We start from the raw sequence: 23,230 nt of genomic DNA, 5'->3' as shown, positions 1-23,230 counted from the left end.
ACAGCACAAGGACACAGACTGACTAAATAAACTCAAGCAACCAAAATAGCACTGTTAACCAGAAACAAGCAAACAAACACAAAACCCAGCTCAGGGGCCATTTGACCTTGAAATATCCCAAACATGCTCAGCAATGTCAGAAAACTCCCAGCACACCACTGCTGCAGTGGTACATGAAAAAGGAGGATGAGCTTTCCCATAAGAATGTAAGTGAAAATGTCAGTGCCAGGGCTGAGCAACAGCTCACCTTGGTCTTTATCACACTTATGTGCCCAGCGCCAGAGAAAGAGTATAAAAGCAAAGACCTCAGGGGGATATTTTCCTCGGTACGTACTCCCAACCTCAGCAATCCGTGGCTGGGGACTTCTAGAGCTGGAGGTTAAACCTGTCTCACTGCCTATAGCAGCACTTGAGAAATGGTTTCTTGTGCTTATGCCCTCTGTTTTCTTTGGACATGAGTTCCACTTTCTGAAAGCTTGCTTATATGCAGTAAAACTCTTTGATTAGCTGTTTTACCATGCCAGCTTGTAGGATAATTTTATTTTAATAAGGGTAAGGGCTAATGTAATTGCACCAGTTTGCGTTGGGTTTTTTTTCCCCTATCACATTCACTCCTTTGAAGTGGATTCCAGTAAATTTCCTCCACTTTGTGGAATCTTTTATTTTGGAATTAAGTGTTTCTCTAGTGGGTCCTTTTTATTTCTGATTTTTAAATGACAAATTTCCAAACCATATGTTCTTTTTTAATAGCTTTTCTATGATTATCATTTGAAACATACATTTAAGGAGTCTAAGCATCTGCTCTTTGTATCATACCTTATCATGTGGTTTTTGCCTTTGCAGCCACTTTGATTTCCTTCCTTTTCACAATCCCTGTCCTCACCCAGATGAAGCAGCAGGTAGGACAGCTGCAGGATTCTGGGCTCCTCCCAATAGTGTGAACTGTTCATTCCTAATGTACAGGAGCTTTCCTCCAATGTGGGACTTACTCTGCCATTCATACAAATGTTGCAGCTGGGTATTACGGGTTGATGGGTTTCCTTCCATCAAGGCTCTGAAACACTTAATTGGCTGATATCCTCCAATAAAATTAGGCATTTCACTCCATGTGCCTTATATATTTTAGAGTTATATGATTTACATAGCATCTTAATATATATTGCTCTGTCTATTTTTACATATCTTGCTTAATTAGGACTTTGCTAGCACTGGTTTTTTTTCCTTGATCTTTGTCTTGTTTAAGGAGAGAGGGGTTTTTTACTTTCTCTCTAGCGGATGATCACCCTAATTTTGTGTGCTTCTTCACCTGCCATATCTTCCCCAGTCTTTGCTTGAAAAAAAAATCTATAATGTCTTCAGTTCACTGCTTTGTGATATAGAGAAATGACTAAATGCAATATTAGGTGAAGACTATTTAAGCTTACCTACTGCATGAATTCTGGTTTTCAGAATGCCCAGCTCAGCCTTTTTCTGAGTCATGCAAGAGTGAGAAATTGGAACAAGGCAAAAAGTAAGAACAGTTAACTCCATTCACAGATGATTTATAAGTACCATCTAAGAAAACTTCAGGTGCTATTGAACCTCCAAAAGCCCAGCTGACACGCTCCAACAGCACGTACTACTGTAACCATGTCTCTGCTCAATTCCACTTGATGCACCCACTTGTTTTTCCTCCCTTCTGCCCATCACCTACTCAGCCTACAAGGTCTCTGAGATGGGTGCAGTGTACACAGGTATTCTCTGCTGCCTGCCGCAGCACTACTGTAATGAAGATAAACTGTGACCACAAGTCACAGTGGAAAGGAAATAAATGTCCTGTCCAGATGGCAGTTGTAGGATAGGTCTGACAAATTATTTACTGTTCTGAATGTCAAAATTGTTGGCTTGACTCAGTACGCAAAAGCCTTAGCCCTTCCCTTGTCCAACTGATGTAAACTTTGTTTCTTCTCTTTTACAATGTTAATAAATTTGGAAGACGCATATCTGATATGATGGAACTTCATGCTGAAAACAAGTATCACTGAGTATGCCAGTCCGTCCACAATGCACACCAACACTGAGGCTGTCAGCATGGCCCTGCATCCAAATTAAAAAACTTTGCCTCTTATCAAGGTGAATTAATATGAGGGCAACACCAAAGGGTGATACAGCAATCCAGCTGCTGGTTCTGGGGTAGCCTAGTTGGAATTACCTTAGGAATTTTTGCCCTGCAAACCATGTCAGTATCCAGAGGAAGCCAACTGCACCAATTATAAACCCAACTTGTTCAAATTACACTGGAAGAGTAAGCAGGTTGTAGTGTCAGATCTCAGAGGAGATGCTTTACATCTGCTTAGCAAACAAAAGGAATCTTCAAGCCAAAAGACCAGGATGGAATTAAGAATCAATGTCTATAGATAAATATCTAAAATAAAATCTGGATGTTTCTGAAGACTTTACTACCCTTTTATCTCCACTCTTACCACTTCTTTTTGTTTTCCCACGCACAAAGTCTTTTTTACTGACTTCAAATATTAATTCATTTTTCAAGCTACACTGTAGACATCTGATCAAAAGCAAATGATTACTATGATAAGTAGCAGTTAAATTCTGTAAGTATAGTGTAATCTATACATTTTCTTTTAAACAATAGCACTGAAGTAAACAAGTCAAGAGTCTCTGGGATCAACTGACAAGTACAGCATTATACCCACAATATATTGGCTAAAATGTCTTTTTTCCCATTAAAAGGAATAGAAACAAGACATTTGAGTCCCTTAGCCTTGTAAGCTTGAAAATCTCTGCCAGCATTATTAAATGAGAACATTAATTAATAAGAGAGGATAAACTCTGCCTGCCTTAAGTCTAAAGTAATGTAAGACCAGATTTCCACAGAAAGAAAAGATGGTCCAGATGTAGTGGGCTGAGTGGGATATGAAAAATTTGGATCCAGCTTCCTGCTTTGTCCTGGACTTTGTGTGACCTTAAAGTAGCTGCAGTGTACCTCAGGTCTATGTTTGTACAACAGGGCTTCTCTGCTCTGTCGGGCAACTGTAAATCTCAAATCACTCAATATTACAAGGCACTCAGTACTGAAACAATGACATTAGGGACAGATGAGAACATACATCTACTTGTCTGCATTTAATTTGTAAGCAAGGCTCATTAACTTTACTCCCCAAATACTATAAAAAGTTCATGCTTTTTTTAATAGATGTGTTTTCACCCTGAGGTGAGCTTGTGACACTAAATCTTTACTAGGAGTGATTTACACAACAAAAAAAAAAGCTGACAATTATCATATTAATTTTTTCTCAAGCACAAGGTATATCCCTCTCTGGAGTACCTTGGTTTGGGGCTGGTGTGGTGACATGCTTATGTGATCTAGCACAGCTGCAAAGCGCCTCACTTTGCATGGTAACTTTTATATGCACATGCCTAATACATATACACAAGCTGTCAGTAAACATGATGGAACAGCTGGCCCCTGCTTAGTTTAAAATTCTGTCCTATGCAGTTGGAGAAAACACCGCTTTGCTTTCACAGAAGGAATAATCTCACTCACAAGCAGGTTACTTGTCAGACCTCTTCTTTCAGCAGCTGGCTGGCACTGTGCTCAAGTTCTTCGCTGTGAATTAAAAGACGTGGCAAAGTGGAGAACCTTAGTTTGAAATCATATGGCAACTACTATCTATCTCTTTTTGACCAAAAAGTCTGACAATAGAAACAAAAATTTATGTGAAATATTGAGTCAAGGGTTTTTAAGAATTGAGTTATATTGCCATGGATTTGAAGTGCCAGAAGCCCAAGATGTACTAGGACTTCAGCACATTTAGATAGTTGGTGACTACTTTTCTTTTACTCCCTACCTTGTCCTTGGTCTTTACTGCTGATCTCTTCTAGCATTAGGGAAATGATGTGGTGACTTAGACTGCCTATTCCATTTTTCTAGAACCCTTACCATATGAAATGATGTCAGCACTACAGCTCAAATATTAGGTTGTTATACAGGATGCAAACATAGTTACCTAAATTGTATGGATTATTCCAGCCAACACACAGCTTGCTGCTGATACAGGTTTCCTTCCTTCCTTTGACACGTCCCAACTAGCCAGAGCACTGACACCCTCCTCTGTCCCCATGGCAGGCTGTCTCCAAAGCATGCTGCAGCTCAGCTGCCCCAGAAGCAAGCCCTGGTGCACAGCCCTCAGCTTGCCCGGTGCCCTCCTGCAGTGAGGCTGCATGCAACGCCAGCTGATGGGCAGAGGCTCAGCTCTCGCCATCACCAAGCCTGTTAGCCTGGAGCATTATCTACGGTCAAAGGACTATGCTGAAGATACATGCTATTGTGCCAAAGAAACAGCACTTACTGGCACAACTGCAACTACAGATTTGGCATGGAATGGGAAGAAAAGACTGCTTTTCCTGTTCAAACACAACCTGGCTCCATGTTTTATGTCTTCATTTTGATCTATTATCTCACTCCCATTTTCTTAGAGTACTGAAAATCTCCTTTAACAGCAACTGTGTTTCAAAATAGCACCCTTAAGCCTAGGAAATCTACCTTATCTGTGACAACTCACCAAACAGTGAATGCCAAAGTATTTGACATCCTTGTATAAATTTATCAGGGCTTTTCATCCACTGAAAAACATATCTTCTTTTTTTCTTACATGCTAGATCAATGTTACGGCAGTGCACACCAGAGTCAGGGGTGTTTGCCTTTCTGCTATAAACACCTCAAGAGACTTTGGTGAACAACCCTCTACCCGAGAGAAGCTTTCACTTTAGAGAAGTTGTAAAGCAACAGTTATGGTAATATTAAAACATAAACATTTTAGCAAAAATATTAAAAATATTGTGAGATTGTTCTATATAGACTTTAAGAAAACAGAAAGGCAGCACTGCGGGTTTTTGCTTGACTCCCATCTAATTGAAGTCTTCATGCATGTCCAATAGGGAAAAGAACACTGTGTTTATACAGGCATGGGAAATGAAGAGGGGAAATCCCGATAAAAAACCTCTATTCTTCTTTGGAGTTTTACCTGTGTACCTCTGTGCAGGTTCAGTGTCATTTCTGTGCCCGTAAGTGCTATTTGCCTATGGCAGAATAGTGGAGGAGCTGCGGGAAAGAAATGCTTCCTCCATCCATTGTTGCCCGGTTCAAACATCGAACAATTACCATGGGTACTCTTGTAGGCAGACTGGTCTGCCACAGGGATCCCCCGTCAGCCTATGCCTCTGAAGCATTGCTCCTCCTGACAGGATCACTCCCGAGCAGCCTTGTTCCCGAGGGACAACACTCCTTTTCACATAACTGGAATACAGGGAAAGGTCCAGAGCTTTTGAAGGTTTTCTTCCCATCTCGCCTTTTAAAGAGGGAAGGGGCAAAGGCACCCAGCAGATTTGCAGTCGTGCCTCCTGTCTGCAGCGACTGGCGCGGGCTCTCCTGCAGCTTGCACTGTGACTTTCAGCTTGACTTCACAAGTAGAAGACATCTGTGCCCGCACAGCGCCCTTTGCAGCTGCACCCTGCCTTTCCAGAGCAGCCCTGGCAGAGGACGCCTCAATGGAAGACTGGCAGCAGTGAAACCCTGCTGGCATCTGCCCTCAGCCACTTCTGTCACACACAGCCCCCCGCTCAGGAACACAGGCTTACGTAAGGGCCAGGGGTTGTTTATAAATCAAATTAGGGAGGAAACAGATGATGCTGGAGTTTTAAATGCTGAAGTTACATTAACGTGAATGTGGTATTGCTGAAATGTATCAGACCGGACACATTATCAGGGGGATTCAGTGCAATAATGGATATTTCTAAGATTAGGCTTATGCTTTCAATTTCATATAAATTCATATAAATTTCAACTAAAAATCTTATTTTGAAGTAATGACAGAAATCAGTCTGAGAGAGGAGGGCAGATGTGAGCCAGACACACCATTCTCTTCAGAGGAAATTAATTTGCTTTCAGAAAAGAAAAGAGAAGTATTTCAGAAGAACCTATTCTCCATACAGGCATTACTAACATCAGTGACACAATATTGTAATAACTTGTCCCACCATTCCATCACTGGTGGTGTTAACAAGTACTAAGAATGTTTCCGAAAAAGCACATCTAACCCTCATCTATTCTCTCTATAATACACTCATCAAGCGGATTATCCTTCAGTCCAAGATCTCTCATCTCCGTTAGCTACTCTAATTAAAAAACTCTCTCTTCAACACACTTATTTAATCCAAAACTACACAGAAAAGTACGTAACAAACTGCATTGATTCTTTCTGAATTCAACAGACTGAAGAAGCTACTGAAAAGCTAAAAGGAATTATTCACCATTTCACTATGCAGCAGCAAAGCATTTTGGGTTAATTTCCCATATGTAGTTTAGAATGAAATCTGTGAACACCATCCTCACCATTAGGCAGCAGAATATATCAACCTAAAATTCAGATTACAGTAAACTAATGTCAAGTTCACTGCAGCATGTATAAAGATTGACCTGAGGGTCAAACGTTGGCTAGTGAAAGTACCTATCAGATACAGTATTTACCAGAAGAAACTAAATGAAACTAACAATTAAGAAATTGCCCCTATCTGTACGTCTGTGCTACTGGGCTGAATTTTCCCACTTTACAAATAGCCAAACAGGACCATAACAAATGGAAATGATTTGACCATTGGTGCAGACTTTGGGCTGTTGAAATTTGCTATGGATTTTTTTTAGCTAAAAAAAAAGTTGTTCTCTGTTAAAAGTATCTTCTTTCTTTCTCTCTTTCTCTTCATTCTTCTGTTCCTATCTACTGTTTTTTCAGAACTTGACATGTTCATTTTCCTCTATAGGTGAGATTTCTCAGCTCATTTGTCACAGTGCACCCACCTCCTCTTATGAAAATACAGTCATGAGGACAAGCAGGAAACTCAGTGCATAAGGCTAAAATGGGACCAGGACAGACATCCACCACCAGAGCTGAGGAATGAAAATATTTCTGGCAAAAATGCTTCATTTCTGAATGCTCACTAGGATGTCCTAATATTCAGCTAAGGGGACAGGGGGACTTTTTCTGCATCTAATCCATCCCCAGCCACTATGCCTATTAACTGACACATGAAGAGAAAGGGCAAGCATTTACACCGCTCCCTGTAATTTCCTAACAGGCCGCTCCAGTGTCCTTATAAATGAACTTACAAAGTGGCTCTTTTTTTCCTTTGTTTTAGTATTTTGAAAAATCCACTTTTAAGTCAACTTAAAAATGTTTTAAAGACCCAGAGAAACTATATTACTTGGCATTCAGTTCACAGCAGTTAGCTTGTATACCTTCTGAAACTGGTCAGCTTGGTTCAGCTTTGTTTCCCGTATCATTTATTGACCTTTGACAGAATAAACAGTAGAAGTGTAGGGAAATTTTATTCTATTTCTTGTCAAAAATAACTGAGCCTTTTCTCAGATTATATTATGTTTTATAATGGACTTCACTTTAGCATGAAACCGCACTCTACTTGTGTCTTCAACTTCAAGCCTTCGCGTATCATTTATTAAAGCAACAGAACACCAACCTAGACTTTTAATGCTGTCTGGAGACGCATTCTCTTTCTTCTCAACACACAAGCTGCTCACCAAGCTGATTCACAGGACCTTTAAGATCATGGTTTATCTCTTGATAAACCAGTGCTTTCATGGCCCTGGTGCCACTCCGGACTTCAACTCAACACCATAAAACACAGCAAATTGCACTGCACAGACCCGCTGTTAGGTAAAACTCCAAAACGACATAGAAAATCTTGAATCGTAAGATGAAAAAAAAAAGTTGGCCACATGCAGCTCATGGACAAAGGCAAGGCATGTGAAGCCACCAGTGCTCAGCATGCATGGTTATTAAGTGTTCTGCCAGGACACAGGGGAAAACAGTAGAAGCATCTCAAAATGACTCCAGGCTTTTAGTCATTTTGGATTCATGAGCATGGCCTACCCATCGCCAGAGCTTTGAGTGGGTTTCCAGCCATCTGAGTGGGAGATGCAGAAGTGGCTAGTTATCCTGCCACAGTATTGCAAGTGCTTGCCATTCCTGCAATTTCCTTATGGATCACCAGCACAGAGACTAAACCCTACCATGCTGGCCTGAAGGGCTGCCAAGTACCAAACAGACTTCTAATCAGACACATCCTGAATTTACAGGCTCAGCTCTGAATTACGTTTTAGTTGTTTGTCCCTCCTGCTTCAATTCTAAAAAAGGCTGTAGGGTTCAGCCAGACGGGACTGGCCTCATACCTAGGTACTCCTTTCATATTACAAGTTTTGCCTTTTTGTGCTAAATGCATGTAGGAAGAGTCTAAAGCGCTTTGAAGTCAATGTTAGTGTTTCAACAGAATTCGGGGCCACTAGCCAAGTTTTTTCTATGCTGTCATCTCACAAAACATATTTGCATGCATACAGCCACACAGCACAGACCAAGGTACTTTTGGAACAGGTTTTTTCAAACGACATTTAACTCCACAAAGAATTTATATCAAAATTTAAGCAGATAATAGATGAAAATATAAAGGTATTGTGAGAATAATAGAAATGGAAATGAGTTCCCAGTTCTCAGAAGAAGGCTGTAACACTATCAGATGATCTCTTGCAGTCCCTAAAACAACTACCTTAACTACTCTAACTTAGCAATAGCCACTGTTCTCCAGAAAAGCCTCCCGCAAAGCCAAACATAATGGTAGACGCTTCACTAAAGCAGAAAAAAGGATCAGCCAAGGAGCCTTCAGTAAGCAATCCAAAAGGTGATTACAGTGCATGGGAAGAAACCTTGTGAATGTGAGTTTGTCAACAAAACTTAACACCATTGTTGTCTGTCACAAACCTGGTTGACTGAAGAAGTACAAAAAATGGGACCCTCTCAGCAGTTCACCAAAATTACCATCTCTACGAAACATTAAATCAAGGTAAGCTGGACTGTTCCAAAGCATGCCAGCAGCCACCCCGTCCAATGGGGCATTCTGCAAGTGGCCAGCGACACCCGAAACTGTCACTGCAACTTGGCTGTCCTTGAGATTGCTCTGGCGTGTGCCATCCCTGAGCTATTTAAAGCAAAGTCTAACCCTTGTGGTTGCATCTGGAGGGACCTAATGAAAGATGAGTGAAGACACTGAACTCTGGGTAACAAATGTGCCACAGCGTTCAGCAGTGAAGCTCATTACTGCATCGAAGAAAAAAGATATCCCTTTACGAGCTTTTTTTGTGAAGAACTCGGTCCTGTTGCACTTCTATTCAACTTGGCTTTTAGAGGCTAGAACAGCAAAGCTTAGATAATCCTAGAAGGGTTTAATACTAGTCCAGTGAAGTGCCAGTTTTTAGGCAGGAGCTTAGAGGAACACAACACCATTTCCCACAAGCAGCAGGCATAAAAGGTTCTCAGCAAGGAATGAACTTGAGCCTTGGAGATCATGTATGGTTCACCCGACCTCAGAAGTTCACCTTGTCATTTAGATCAAAATTTCCTGAGACTTTAGGTTTGCATCCCATGTTCTGGCTCCTCAATTTTAGAAGAAATCCTGTATGAATATTTGTAAGTAGCTACAAGATGACTTGAAAATTTAGCAAATACGACTCAGGTAGTTTGGAGGTGCTTGAGTACCGAGAGAAAACTACTGCTCTGATTGCTTCCACCATCTCACGTATCTTCTCACTGTGCAATATTGTGAGTTAGAAAAAAAAGACTCAGCTGTCAATATTACATACATTTACACATAGGATATGCATGACTAAAAGATCCAACAACCTGAAACACACTTTTTGAAAATAAGGGCAAGTTTGTTATTATGCAGACTTAATGGTTACAGTGCCTAAGTATACTTTTCAAAGACAACTTGCCCCTTTCCATTGTTGCTCAAACCCACTAGATGACCTGTCTCAGGTATGGTATGTGGAGTACAGGTATTCATTCAGTCACAATGCCATGACGGGCATATGGAAAGGATACTGTACAGTTAAGCCGACAGTGTCAAATGTAGGGCTGCTGTCTGGGTCCCAAACGGTGCAAATGAAATACACTGAAACAGAAATACACTTACTTATCCCACCTGAAAACCTGGCCTTATTGCATGCCTCCCCAAAAAGAGAGTCACCAAGGCATATAAAGAGTGGACTGTGGTGGCTTCATAAAAAGCCTCTACTGGGATGCTTTTTTGATCTCAAAGTCACTTTGAAACAGCTGTGCCAGCGTCACATGCTTGTTTTCAATATTCCCTCAAAGGACATGGGGTTCAGTGCTATGCATCAAATATTCACATATCTTCATTAAATAGAAAGCTCATGAGTCTGCCATATGTCATGATAAATACCATGGGTTTTTTACTAAATAAACAACATGCAGAAATCATTTTGTCTTCCTGGTCACTTGGGAGCAGTTTTTTGCTCTTCTACATCTTGCAACAAAATCAGACTCAAACAGAAAGGCCAGTTTTCAGATTATCATATAGATTCATTATACTCTCAGCTTTACAAAAGCAAGACGAAGCTTGTTCATCCAGACAGTAAATGCAGCCCCTTACGTCCAACAGATTTGGTCTGCATAATACCATCACCTTCACAACATTTAATTTATTACTGTATCTCCCTGACATCTGATTATTTCCAACTAACTGACATGGGACAAGACCATGCACTGGCAGCAGCTTATAAAAACACAGAACGGAAGCGCAACATTGTTAGGACATGTGATCTGCCCCTGGGTGAAGGGACAGGCACAACACCCTGGTCTGTCCCCTCAGGCACGACACAGCTTAAGTGACATGTCACAGCTGAAAATCCAGCTCACGAGATGCCTCTGACGATACTGAGAGGCATGCCGTAATGCACAAAACATTACCATCCTAACCAGAAATACTACAGCACATATTTTAAAACGTGTATGTTATTGATGGTAGGCTATACTCAATTTATGGTAACAGCTATAAAAAAAGGGATATGAGCAGTGGTAAAAAAAGCAGTTATCATAGAGTTAAATTGCTCTCTTAACTTAAGAAGGATACATGGGGCTGGGGTAAATTTGAGTAATGCTCTCTGTCCATTATGGCAAAGGATAGCTGTTCTCACGCAGATTGTACCTGCTGGTAATTCACTGTAATCTCGTATATTCTAAATCCTAGCAGGCTTCTATGTGCAAGAGCTACTGTGTGATTCTGTGAATGGTGTCTGGTGTCACAAGTGCAAGTACACTCTAGTCATTACTATAAAACTTTATTTTGCAAAATGTTACCATTAGATCTTATTTCTAAATACGGAGAACAGATTTCCTCAATTTTTAAAATAATTATTCTTGCCTTTTTTCCCCCCTTTAACATGACTCATTATGAATCCTCTTTAATTTTCCTTACTGTATCCATAAAACCAGTCAGTGAAGTACCTTCTCACAGATCCAGGAAAGAAAGATTCCTTCCCTCTGTTCACACAATGAATGTGGATATTCCCTGGTGCCAGTGCTTGAAGCCAGCGATAGACTGCCTGAATATGAGTCACTGCATCTTTGCCCCTGGCACTGCTTCCAAAATTCCAGCATCTGATTTACTGAGAATTAAGTGTCAATAATAAACAGGTCAGTTCAAAGGACGCTTTACTCACTTTATTCCAATAGTAGTTTTCCATAAGTTCTTTTAGTAAGTTTACAGCAAGACTTTTCAGCACACCACAGATAAGATCTCAGGGTCGGAGGGAGCCCATATGTAACAGAGGCATTAAACACCTCTGGAGCAAGACAGATCAGATAGTAGCTGTGTTCCCATGATACTTAGGCTGACCAAAAATGCTGAATCATGAGTTACATGATACTTCACATAAGAAGTATAAAGAAGGTAAATAATCTTTTAATGACCAACTCAACAGTGAGCATATACAAGCTCTTAAAACAAAATCAATTAGCTACTGCCAGTCTACTGTGTTCCTTGATATAATATCTATTGAAAAAAACAATACATTCACTTATATTTCAAGACATTAAAACACTTTGGTTATTAAATATGAATGACTAGGATCAAAAATAATCTCTTTGTCTTACAGTCACATTGACTGACTTTATCATTTGGCACAAAACATAACTTCACCTTAAAAGCAAAGAGTAACAGTAAGTGCCCTGGGCAGCAATGATGGTGAGATGAAGATACACATTTATTACTAGTGAGTACCCTCTGTGATTGAGCATAACTTAGTTTCATCAGATAAATGTCTTTAAAGTATTGGCAGTGACAATACAAACTATAACATTGCTGGTAGAACAGTCAGATAAAGGCTCATAACAAGCGTCCCCCCCCAAAAAAAAAGTTGAAACCATAGGCCAAACAGAAGTTCAAGCCATGCATCTGCTAGAAAACACCATTTGTCTTCAATGAATATTGTCATGGGGAGACCTTATCACTCTCTACAACTACCTGAAAGGAGGTCGCAGTGAGGTGGGTGTCGGTCTCTTCACCCCAGTAACAAGAGATAGGACAAGAGCAAATGGCTTCAAGTTGTACCAGGGGAGGTTTAGACTGGATATTGGGAAAAATTTCTTCACCAAAAGGGCTGTCAAGCACTGGAACAGGCTTCCCAGGGAAGAGGTTGAGTCTCCATCCCTGGAGGTATTTAAAAGAAGTGAAGATGTGGTGCTTTGGGACATGGTTTAGTGGTAGACTAGGCAGTGCTGGGTTAGTGGTTGGACTTCATCATCTTAAAGGTGTTTTCTATCCTGAACGATTCTATGAATCAATGCTCTGACATCTACTACATACAATACAAAAACCTGTGGGAATTAAAGTATAAAATCCATTCCTTATGCTTTAAAAAAGAAACAGTTAATTTTCTGTCATTTTTTCATCCTTGGTCTACAGTTAGATGGGAAAGCACATAAACTATAAGCTTTTGTAGGAATAAGTGTTAACAAAATCAGAATGACACAAAACATGTAAACCTAAACTGAGAAGAGGACATAAGCAAGAAAAATGTTTTTTCATATAACATAAGAAAGGAGGTAAACATAACAAAAAGTATTTTTTCACTTGAACACTTTGATATTCTTAGTGCAAACATTCAGCTGTTGACAGACACTTCTCTTATGTTTGACAGCTCTTTTTTGCAATACAATCTACCAGCTCAAAGTTTTCCTGAAGTCCTCTGAGTGTGTATGATGTGATCTTCAACCCAAAAGGAACCAGCAGTTGTACCATTACTTAGGGTTCGCCCCTACATGAACACTGTGTGACAACGAGGAGATAATTTATAAGGACTTGCAAAGGAATACTGAAATGTCTTATATCACACTCAGCTCTGTTCTGAAGTCATGCATAACGACCCTACTAATTTGAACTTGCCCCAAGACCACACTTAAGATGCTCTACAAAGCCTAAATAGGCATAAGACTCACTGTGAATTACATATGAAAGATGGAAAATAAGAATCAGGCCCCTGAAGTTTAATAGGTGTGCCCTCTCTTAGCAAGTCATTGTAGCAAGCTGAGCCGTAATACACCTGGTAGCTAAAAAATATCAGTAGCCTGAAAGTCCTCTTTCATGCTCTTTATTTCTTTTTTCTCTGCCCCCCCACCCACCCCCACCCCCCCCCAAGGTTTTTTTTCACTTAGGTATTGAGTTATTGAGTGCAGCACACAAACTCCTCAAGACTTTCAGTCATGGGATAATTATACCATCTGATAAATTAGCGTGCTTTCTACAAAGGAGGAATACTCATGTTACAGTCAGTAATGCAAAGAAAAAAAACCCAACAAAAACAAAAAAACACCACACACAAAACCCAAACCAAAAAACAAACCCCAAGAAAAAAAAATCAACAAAAAAAATAAGGACAAATGAGCCATGCAGTGAAACATATAAAACTGACCGAGAACACTTCAACTCCATCAGGTTTCACATAACTTTCAAGAAGGTAAACCCCATGCTGCAGAGCCACTAAGGCCAATAATTTACTTTTCTGTGTATGTACATCAACAGGGGTTATACAAAAAAATCAAGGACCGTGTGTGACTGACCAGTAATTTTTTAATGACTTAACTTATTTATACTACCTTTCATACTGGATCAGTTAAGAATCACGCTGAGCTAGAAGGAAATATGCATGTGAGAAAGAATGACTTGCATAAGACAGACCTGTAGAATCAATCCAAATCAATTAGTTTCTAGTTGTACTCAAAGGCCAACCTGTGATGTAAAATACCAAATGCAAAATCTGAGTGCTATCTATTGGTAACATTACTGTCAGGTACTTAAAATACTTCTGTAGATGGAAGGTGATTGAGTCAGTATCAGGTATCTTCAGGTAGTCATAGGGTCTCCATTTCTCCTAGATATTCCACTTATTTCTGACCCTTCACTCTAGATTTATAGTAGATCATCTGCACCAGAAACATTCTGTATTTATTTAGGATTTAATCAAAATGAGTTTCATCGATATGAAACAAATGTGAGAGAAGTCCAGGCTGTGAGATTCTATAACCAAGAATAAAAGGAAGAGCCCACGCATTAACACTTTGAAAGAAAATTTATGGTTTCACTGGACTCACAGTCACTCTAAAGTAAGGGTCCTCTGATTTTAAGTGCACTGCACAGAACAGTGTAACACAGATAGAGTTAAAAAGGCAACAGCTCCACTAGGTTCGTCCTTAATATCACAGTTAAGTGCTTACCCCCTGTAAGCACTTAAGCACTCCAGCTGCAGTCAATTTACATCCACTGGCATGAATGCTCATGCCTGTTGAAGACTTTCATATGGCTGATACATTGGTCAGAGCTGCTGCTGCCCTAAGAAGGCTGTTACAGGTCCAGCAGCTGTAGTCAGAAGACCAAATGGTGACTGTTTCTAACTTCCTGGCCAAAAACTCCAAGGCAAAAGACAAAGACTTCTGGAGAGAAATGGATGTACCATCAACCCTCTCTGGAGAAGGTCTGTTCTGCTTCAGACTTCTTGGCCATAAAGTTTCAAACTACATTTCTGTTTTGGTTTTGCTTTGCTATACATTAGTAAGGTAACTTTTTTCAAATGTAGTGTTCACAAAACACTGGTTATGCAATATGCATAAATAAATGCCCGGTCTAAAAACTCAGATGTTACTTTGAATCAAAGATTGCCAGATTCTCACAAAACTCTGTGGCTTGGGGACCAGGCTTTGGGACTTCTCTGGAATGTAGAATACACAAAATTCCCATTCTTCCTAAATCCTAGCACTGCTTCTCATTTCATATCACTGTGCATGTCTGAAATGGCTGAACTTCAGGACATCTTTGTCTTAATCCTACTTAAAAGCTTATAATGAGAACACAGGAAAATGGAGGCAAATCCTGTATTCCTCATTTAAAACCTCTACTGAATTCACAGAGAGCTTTGCTGGCATGAGGGCTAAGCAAGAACTTCTGTGCCTTGAAAATATTCATTGGTGACTGAGATGAGGTACATGCCAGCACTCACTAAAGTTAAAAAAACTCACAAAGTGTGCCTGTATTGTGCAACAGTACTTGACCTATGATGTTCCTTTTTCACTAGCTAGCCATAATTCTCATTTCTTGCCACATATGCGTCTTGGTCTCTCCTATTTATTGTCAAAGACCCTATAAAATACCTGCTGCTCATACGCTGTCACCTTCTGTGTCTCACCTTGCTGTAAGTGAAGTCAATGGCAAACCTTTGTTCACCTCGAAAGGAGCAGGATTTGTCCTGAGATGCCTGAGCCAAAGCGAGACTTCCCCCTAATTCAGTAAGCTTTGGATCAGACCCAGAAGAGATCTTAGCAGAATCAAGAAGTGGCAAGACACAGCCACATATCAAAACCACACCTGAGTGTTTATCTCGCATTCCTAATATTTTACGTGAAAGGGATTAAAAAGCAAGCTGTTCCTGTCAACTGCTTGGGCACAACACACGATCTGAATGATTGAACAGGCATCTGTAGGATGGCTATGCAAATTGACGTGGTTGCATGTCTTTCTACAGAAAATAGGGAGAAAATATTTCAAAAGGGAGAAAATATTTGAATTTGAGGCTTCACAGTAGTATTTCCTTATCTGGTTCCCAACTTTCTGCTCTTGAAATCCCACCATTCTTTCTGCTCCTACAGAGAAAATAAGATGGTTGTGCCTCTTGTTTCAGGACAAACCAGCAACTTAACACATAATGGACCAGAAGATGAGAAATCTGAAAGTTACATTATCCAAACACCTCATATAAAATCTTGCCACAGAGTCTAACACAGTCTGTGATGGCTCCAGACTGTGTGGAAGTACATCCAACCGATTCCAGCTTATCTTGTTTTACATGCAGCTCTGGTTGTTTGCTTATGTTCCCCAAGTCTGAACGTGCTGCGACAGTTTTTACTCTCCTTTATGTCATTCAGCCATTTCTACAGCTGTCTTTGAGATGCCATGGGTATATCTGACTACAATTTTGGCTCAGATATATATATCTACAGACTGAGGGTCACTAGAAAGATTAACAGAGTGCATATATTACAGGGATTTCCAGCCGCTAAAATCACAGAAACCACATCAAATGGCATTAATATAGACAGAAGGCAACTGAAATAAAACCATTGCAACACAGATACAAGTGCAATATGAAACTCCCTTTAGCAAGAAAGCATAGAAACCACAACATGCAATCAAACCAGGAGATGAGGGAAAAGGGAAATAAAAAGGTAAAAATAAATATTTAGACATCTGGGGAAATGAAAGAAATAGTGGCTTTAATTTGCAAACTCGAGGGGAAATCTGGCCGGAGTGGCCAAAGGGGGATTTTCTCAAAAGCTCAGTTGCCCTAACTCCTTTTAAGCAAATCCGTGATGGGGTGCTGCTAAGTAGTGAGAAGATTTCAGTCAATGGCAAGCACTCATGCAAGTTTAACCATCCCACATTTCTGCATTTAACCACCGAGCAAAAGAATGAACGCGAGTCACAAGGAAAGAACCTAAACCAGAGTATTTTAGTTTTGTGCTATTCATCCAGTCCATATTACTATGTTGACTCCTACCTAAGTCTTAGCAAAACACTAATTAAGCATGTATCTCAAGCGCTATAGAAAATTTTCTGTTAAAAAAGACCCACAAACAAACAAACAAACAAAAAAAGCTGTAAGAGTCCACAAACAAACTCGGGTTTTCTCTCCCCTCAAACCTGCCTGCGGAGTACAGTGTGGGATGTACTGAGGCAGTGCCTGTGGCTGGGCGATCTCCCAGCTCATGTACAGTATGTCCCAGCCGCATGGCTCCACAAGGAGATCCTCACGCTTGTGTCCACGAGGAAAAGAGGTCTGTTACAGACCACATTAGTGATGTTTCAGGCCGTGCAGGACTGAGAAGCTGGTCCTGACTCCTGCAGGCTGTGCAGCAGCTGTGTCACAAAAGTGCCGGGGGGGGGGGAGGCTGATGGATGCTTGCCTGTACCAAGGGATTGCGGTGTGTAACACAGCCTCCCTGAACCATTTTTGGCACAACTTATGCCCATCTGCTTCCCCTCTGCTCTTTCTCCTGGAGAGGAACATATGGCCCAGAATATGTATCTCAGAAGCAGAAAATATATTCATATAGTTTTCTAAAATATTCTGAATACCCTCTTTTTTCTCCTATAAGCTTTTATTCCAGTTATGAACCTTATATTCTGGCACAATAAATATTTTTTTTGTAAAAGTAAGTCCTTGCTTAAACAGTACGCAGCCCACAATGAAAAACTAAACTAAAAAAAAAAAATATTGTATGTTGCACTTCAATAGTAAGAAGTTGATATTGCAAGAAAAATCATTGCCAGGATTCTGGGTGTTGTGTATTCCACCATCATATTGTAATACTCACCTTAGGGCAACAGTGTTGCATCCAATAAAAAATCAACAGAAGAAAATAAACTCACAGTTAAGCTTAAGATGAACATCTAAACACCAAACGTTTTTGATTTGAGTGGTTCAAACTGGAGACAAGCTTCCACAACTTGCCTCCCATTAAATAGTACCTCACGTCACAAATAGAACAATGAAGTTCCTCACAAAGCAAGAAGATCTTTCTTTTCAATAACACTACCAACATCTGTATGCGCAATCCCGCTTCCCTAAGAAGGGTAAACTCTTCCACTGTATCAGTGAGACTTTTCCCAGCTTGCCTGTTTGAAGACAGCAGTACTGGAAAAAGGCTTCATCTGAATGTTTCCTCATTTCTGCTGGAATATATACAAACTTTACATATATATATTTATGTGTGCGTGTGTGTATATGCATGTATGGAATATACACTTCTTTATATACATATACATGTATACATGCAAATATATATATGTGTGTATGTATATATACTTCAGTATTTTAATACTTCATATACAAAACACTCTAACTCTTGACCGCAAAAATGTAGTATTAGAGAAAACATACTACAGTCCTTGCCCAATGTAAAACCATGCCAGAGTATGGCTGTTGGCACTACTCTTTGATAACCTATCCGGCACACCTAATGAGACACTGACACCACACCTCTGCAATGCCTGTCATAGGACAAGCAGCAACACTGAAACATATGTTTTTCATAAACAAATGCTTTTCTAATGAAAAAAAGTAGGTAGTGTTCTCTGGCTGTATTTTCATGGAAGCATTTACTACGAAGTCCATTAACAATCACACACATGTTTCTATTATATACAACACAAGTGAAGTGTAGCAGTTGCCTAAAATCAACTGAAGTCAACAGGATGCCTTCTGCTGAATTCAGTGGGTTCTAGGACAGATTTGGGTGTATTCACTTCATGATACACAGATTTTTTGATTCTTCTTTTCTCTGAACGTTTTAATATAAGTTGTTGATTCCTGCATGTCAAATACATGAGTCATGAAACCATTTTCTACTGTCTTTGCATTCAGTCTACTGTTTATCCTACCTTTGCTGCCACAGATGAGTTGGGTTTCTCCAGCAAGTCCCAGAGCTTCTTCCTTTTCTCTGGGCAGCAGGTATTATCAAACTCTTCCCCTTCTCTCTCTCGCAATGTCTCTGCCTCTCTCCTCAGCTCCTCATTCATCTGCTCTTTCTTTTGATGGTATCTTGCCTGGCAGCAAGATTCTAAATATATCTCATCAATCCCCCAGTAATCAAGCTCCTGACCAAAAGAAAGAGCACACATTTCTTCCATCATATGTAGTTTCCCTGTCCTGTAGAAATTCAAAATGGAAGTGAAAGCCCCTGGGTGTCGATCAAAAAAATATTCATTTTCATTTAGATTATAGTCATCACATACTTCTAGCAGGGATTCATGAGTATTGCAGTCTCTGAGCTTTCCTAATCGTGTCCTTGGAAGTCTGTCCAAAGTCCTCCACAGCACTTCATGGTTGAGCCCACCAACATTTATTTTAACTCTCCGTGAGCAGGCTTTGCTCCTAATGATCTCCACTGGTTCTGGAGGCAGGGAAAGGGTAGACCTTGAAGATTTTTTGTTGATCCCTGGTGTAGCCTTCTCAGCCATTCTGAAAAAGATTCAGTTGTAACACCAGTCTTCAGGAGAGTGAGCTTGGAGACTACAAATATTTGGGCAGAGTTCTCTTCAGACAGACAGCTCCATTCCTGAAGTTAAAAAAGACAAAAAATTAGAATATTGCAATGTACAATATATTCCCCAATCTCTCTCTGTCTCTCTCCTTCCACGCTTTCATATGCAGATGAAAATTTAATGATGGTAATTTGCTCTCTCTATAATGAGACTCTTTTGTGGTAGTATACAGAACCACTGGAACAACTGGAACAGCTAAGAGCGTTATGTTTAAGCAAAGAAAAAACACACTCGAATTTCTGCTTTCACGAAAATCAACTGTGAAAGTCTGTACAGAGGACTTGAGGTTTTGTTGTACTGTTTGGTGGTTTTTGAACCAGTTTCTGATGCAGCCATGTTAGCTTAATTTGATTACTTACTAATTAATTTGTGAGGTATCCTAAAGAAAAGATTTTAGGGACATCTCTAAGGAAAAAGTGAAATAGAGGCTAGCTTCCCTTTTATTGCAAAATTCAAATTTTGGAGTTACTGAAACTGAACAAAACCGTTAGAGCATATCCTGCAAAAAAAAACCTGCATCCCTCCTTCTCTCAGCTCACATCCTGATTTGCTGTATTATTTCATGCCCAGATGTTACTCACCAAGCAATTCAATTGCCATCTTGACAAGTCAAATTTCCTAGCACCAGACAGTGCTGAATCCTTTACAAACAAGTCAAAAGAATCCTAACGCTTCAGCAGCCAGCTGACCAGTAATACCTGTTGTATAGGCAAGGACTGTGCATATTGTTCCCTAGCTCCTCAGAAAGGCTCTTCTTTGCTCCACTTGTTCACCTGTTCAGTTGCTGCAGAGCCATGATTGCATGACAGCAATCAGCAATCTCAGTTTTAATAATCCACAAGTGCATTCTCACTCCCCGTGCCTAGCACTTCAGTGAACTCCGAAGTGCAGCTGTTCGTCACCAAATCTGGAATACCAGTATCAAACAGGAAGGGATCCCACACACCACCTCTGCTACGGTCCGTTATCTGACACAATGCTTAAATAACAACCTAGCAATGACATCGTGTCCCAAAGGGAAAAAGAATATTAAGAATGTTTAGAGAAGCTCCTCTTCTGAAGTAGGAAAGTCCTCCTTAGGAACTTCCCAAAGCTGACATCTCCTTTTCCCACTCCCTGCAAATCAACAGTTTGGCAGTCTGGTCTTTTTCCTTGAAGCAAAATAACTCCAGCTTTAACAAAGCATTTGCTGTGAACAAGAATTTGATCCTCTTTGCAGAGTAAGCATGAAGGTTGTGATGGGAGGGATTGTTACCTATAAATACATCAGGGGCAAACACTGAGGAGGGAGAACTATTTGTACTGATGGACCATAATAGCATAAGAACAAATAGGCACAAACTCACCATAAAAAAAGGCAGAAATTTGAAAGGGAATTAGGAGATCACAAAGACCAGATCCTGAACAGAACAGTGAGGATCTAGAATAATCCTTTCCTAAAAGTATTAAGAAAAACTAAAGAATTATTTCAGCATGTCAGATGACACAATTAAGCAAGTGTTAAATATGTTGCTAGTATAAAATTAAAATTACTAGATCCCATTATATCTAAACTTTAAAAGTTTCTCCAACAACAGATAAAGCAATAATAAGGCTCAGCCATGTATGATGCAGGTATTACTAGACTTCCATGTCTAAAAACATAAGGGAAAAGGAAAATTACCCATCAAAGTAATATTTACATTTACAGAATTTCTTATTTATTTATTTATTTATTTTTATTTTCATTGAGTGCATAACTCACTGTCTTGTTAACCCCCATGATGGCAACAGCCTGAAACATCACCATGTTAGCAGTTTCACTGTCAAGCTGAACCTACTTCAAAAACACAAGGGCCACATTACTCTGCCTCTTCCTATCCTGCCTCCAGCACTGCACTGTGAAGCTCCCTCCTGATCTCCCAGCGCAACCCACAGCACCTCTGTGCCCATTTACGCAAGGGTTTAAGCCTGTAACATGTACCTTCATTCATGAAAACAATAATCTGATAACTTCACTTACAAAGATAAATGTCATATCACAATGAAAGCCCTGACATCAGTAGGTTTACATAATGCATATTGCTTTCTGTTGTGTTTGGTTTGTGTTTTGCTTTTTTTCTTCTTCACCTTAGACTGACTTTTCCTCTGGTTTTACCCTCCTCCTTATTGCACTCCTCACTGGGGGGCTTTGAGAAGGAGGGACTCAAGTCTTTCCAAGGTTTCTTCACGTAAACATCTCCTACTGGTCTGTGATGCATTTATCAGTCTCCTGACATTAAAGGCAACCACCTAAAACACCCAGCGGTTATGAAAGGGTATTTCTCCACAGAGGAAGTATTTACAACCTTTTTTGAAAAAAAAAATCCTTTTAGGCTTTAATGCACAATGATGTTTCTCCTGTAAAGGATGTCTTACATAACGAAACACAAGAATTTAAGAAATTCATAGAGAGGTTCTGTCGTGCTCCATAAAATCAGCCAAGCCTTCATACAATTTCTACAGAGGTTCGTTAGTTTATTCACGATTGAATCTCAGAGATTTCTTCTTTTTTTTAATTAATATGTGTACCCTAATATTAGCAATACCAAGTAAAACACAATAGGAATCAAGCAGTTGACCTGAATAATCTTAGGTTAGCCATATCCTCATTTGCTTTTCTGATTACAAAAACTAAATATATGCAAGGCTATGCATTGTTTTAGCTCTTATGCAGTGTACTTATCACACAGATTTGTTAAACAATGCAAAATTATAGTGTCACCAAGACCAGTCTAAAGCTGATAAAACATTTTCTGATTTGTCAGTGTAATTATTGGTTGCATCTCCCTAGTTGAGGAAACATGGCTTTTCTAAAAGGCTTTAAAAATTCTGGTTAACTGTGGTCATACTGAAGTCAGCAGTGAAACACCGCTACATTTATTGAGAAGACTGGATCCAAGGTGCTACGTATGTACATATGTACCAAGGGATGAACCAGCATTCACAACATATAGTACTCTGAAAAGATCAAAAATAAAAAGCATTTTCCCAAATGAAGAATGCTGAAGTGTGAGGGCTATTTTTGCCTTTTTTTCAGGGCTTTTTTCATTGAAATACATAAAAGCAGCAGATTACATGACTTAAAAAAATATTCTTCTAGTTTGCTTCCTAAGTGCCTTTCTTCACACCTTCTTTTGTCTGTTGCCAGTAAGTTTTTAAAATTTCTTCCTGTGCAGATTTTTCCCCAAGCCTGGACTACAGAGCCTGCTTAGCTTGTGCCTCTAACAAAAATGTAATCAATAGCCTCTATTTTAACTACATAATATTTTTAACTTTATAATCCACATTAAAAAATTTACACAAAATCACCAGATATTTCAATACAACAAAATTGTGCAAGTGAGTTTACCTTTACAATTCAATAAATAACCTTTCTGGACTTTGGCTACTGCAACTAACTCAGGACACTGCAATTTTTGTCCCGAGGCAGCTTGAAATATTTTTCAGTTTAGTCTGTTGCCTTAACCTTTTGGCTGTGTGCAATTCCACCATGCACTTTGTCCAGCTTGCGCTAGTGAGAAATGAGACTGCCCCTCTGCTGGCCGGCAAAGCCAGCCTGCTGCTCACCAGCTCTGCTTAGCAATTGGTAGAGAAAGACACAAATTCTAACCAGAGACATTTAAGAGCAACTCCAGACACACCCCTTATTCTTTCCTTGCAATAATAAAACTGCTTTGGGAAAATGCCTGCAATA

At 39.8% G+C, this 23,230-nt stretch overlaps 1 protein-coding gene across 1 annotated transcript in view; it reads right to left on the bottom strand.

Moving 5' to 3' along the window:
- Window positions 1-23,230, bottom strand: part of KCNB2 (potassium voltage-gated channel subfamily B member 2) — a 203,284-nt gene that overhangs the window by 168,172 nt on the left and 11,882 nt on the right. Inside the window, exon 2 of the mRNA XM_040588430.1 lies at window positions 18,853-19,529. Coding sequence (XP_040444364.1) covers window positions 18,853-19,431 — 579 coding nt within the window. The 5' untranslated portion in view covers window positions 19,432-19,529. The remainder of the gene's footprint in view (window positions 1-18,852; window positions 19,530-23,230) is intronic.

The sequence above is a fragment of the Falco naumanni genome, chromosome 3 (genome assembly GCF_017639655.2).
Source record: "Falco naumanni isolate bFalNau1 chromosome 3, bFalNau1.pat, whole genome shotgun sequence".
Classification (NCBI taxonomy): Eukaryota; Metazoa; Chordata; class Aves; order Falconiformes; family Falconidae; genus Falco; species Falco naumanni.
Note: the sequence above shows the minus strand (reverse complement) of the source record. Positions and strands in the feature narration are given on the sequence as shown.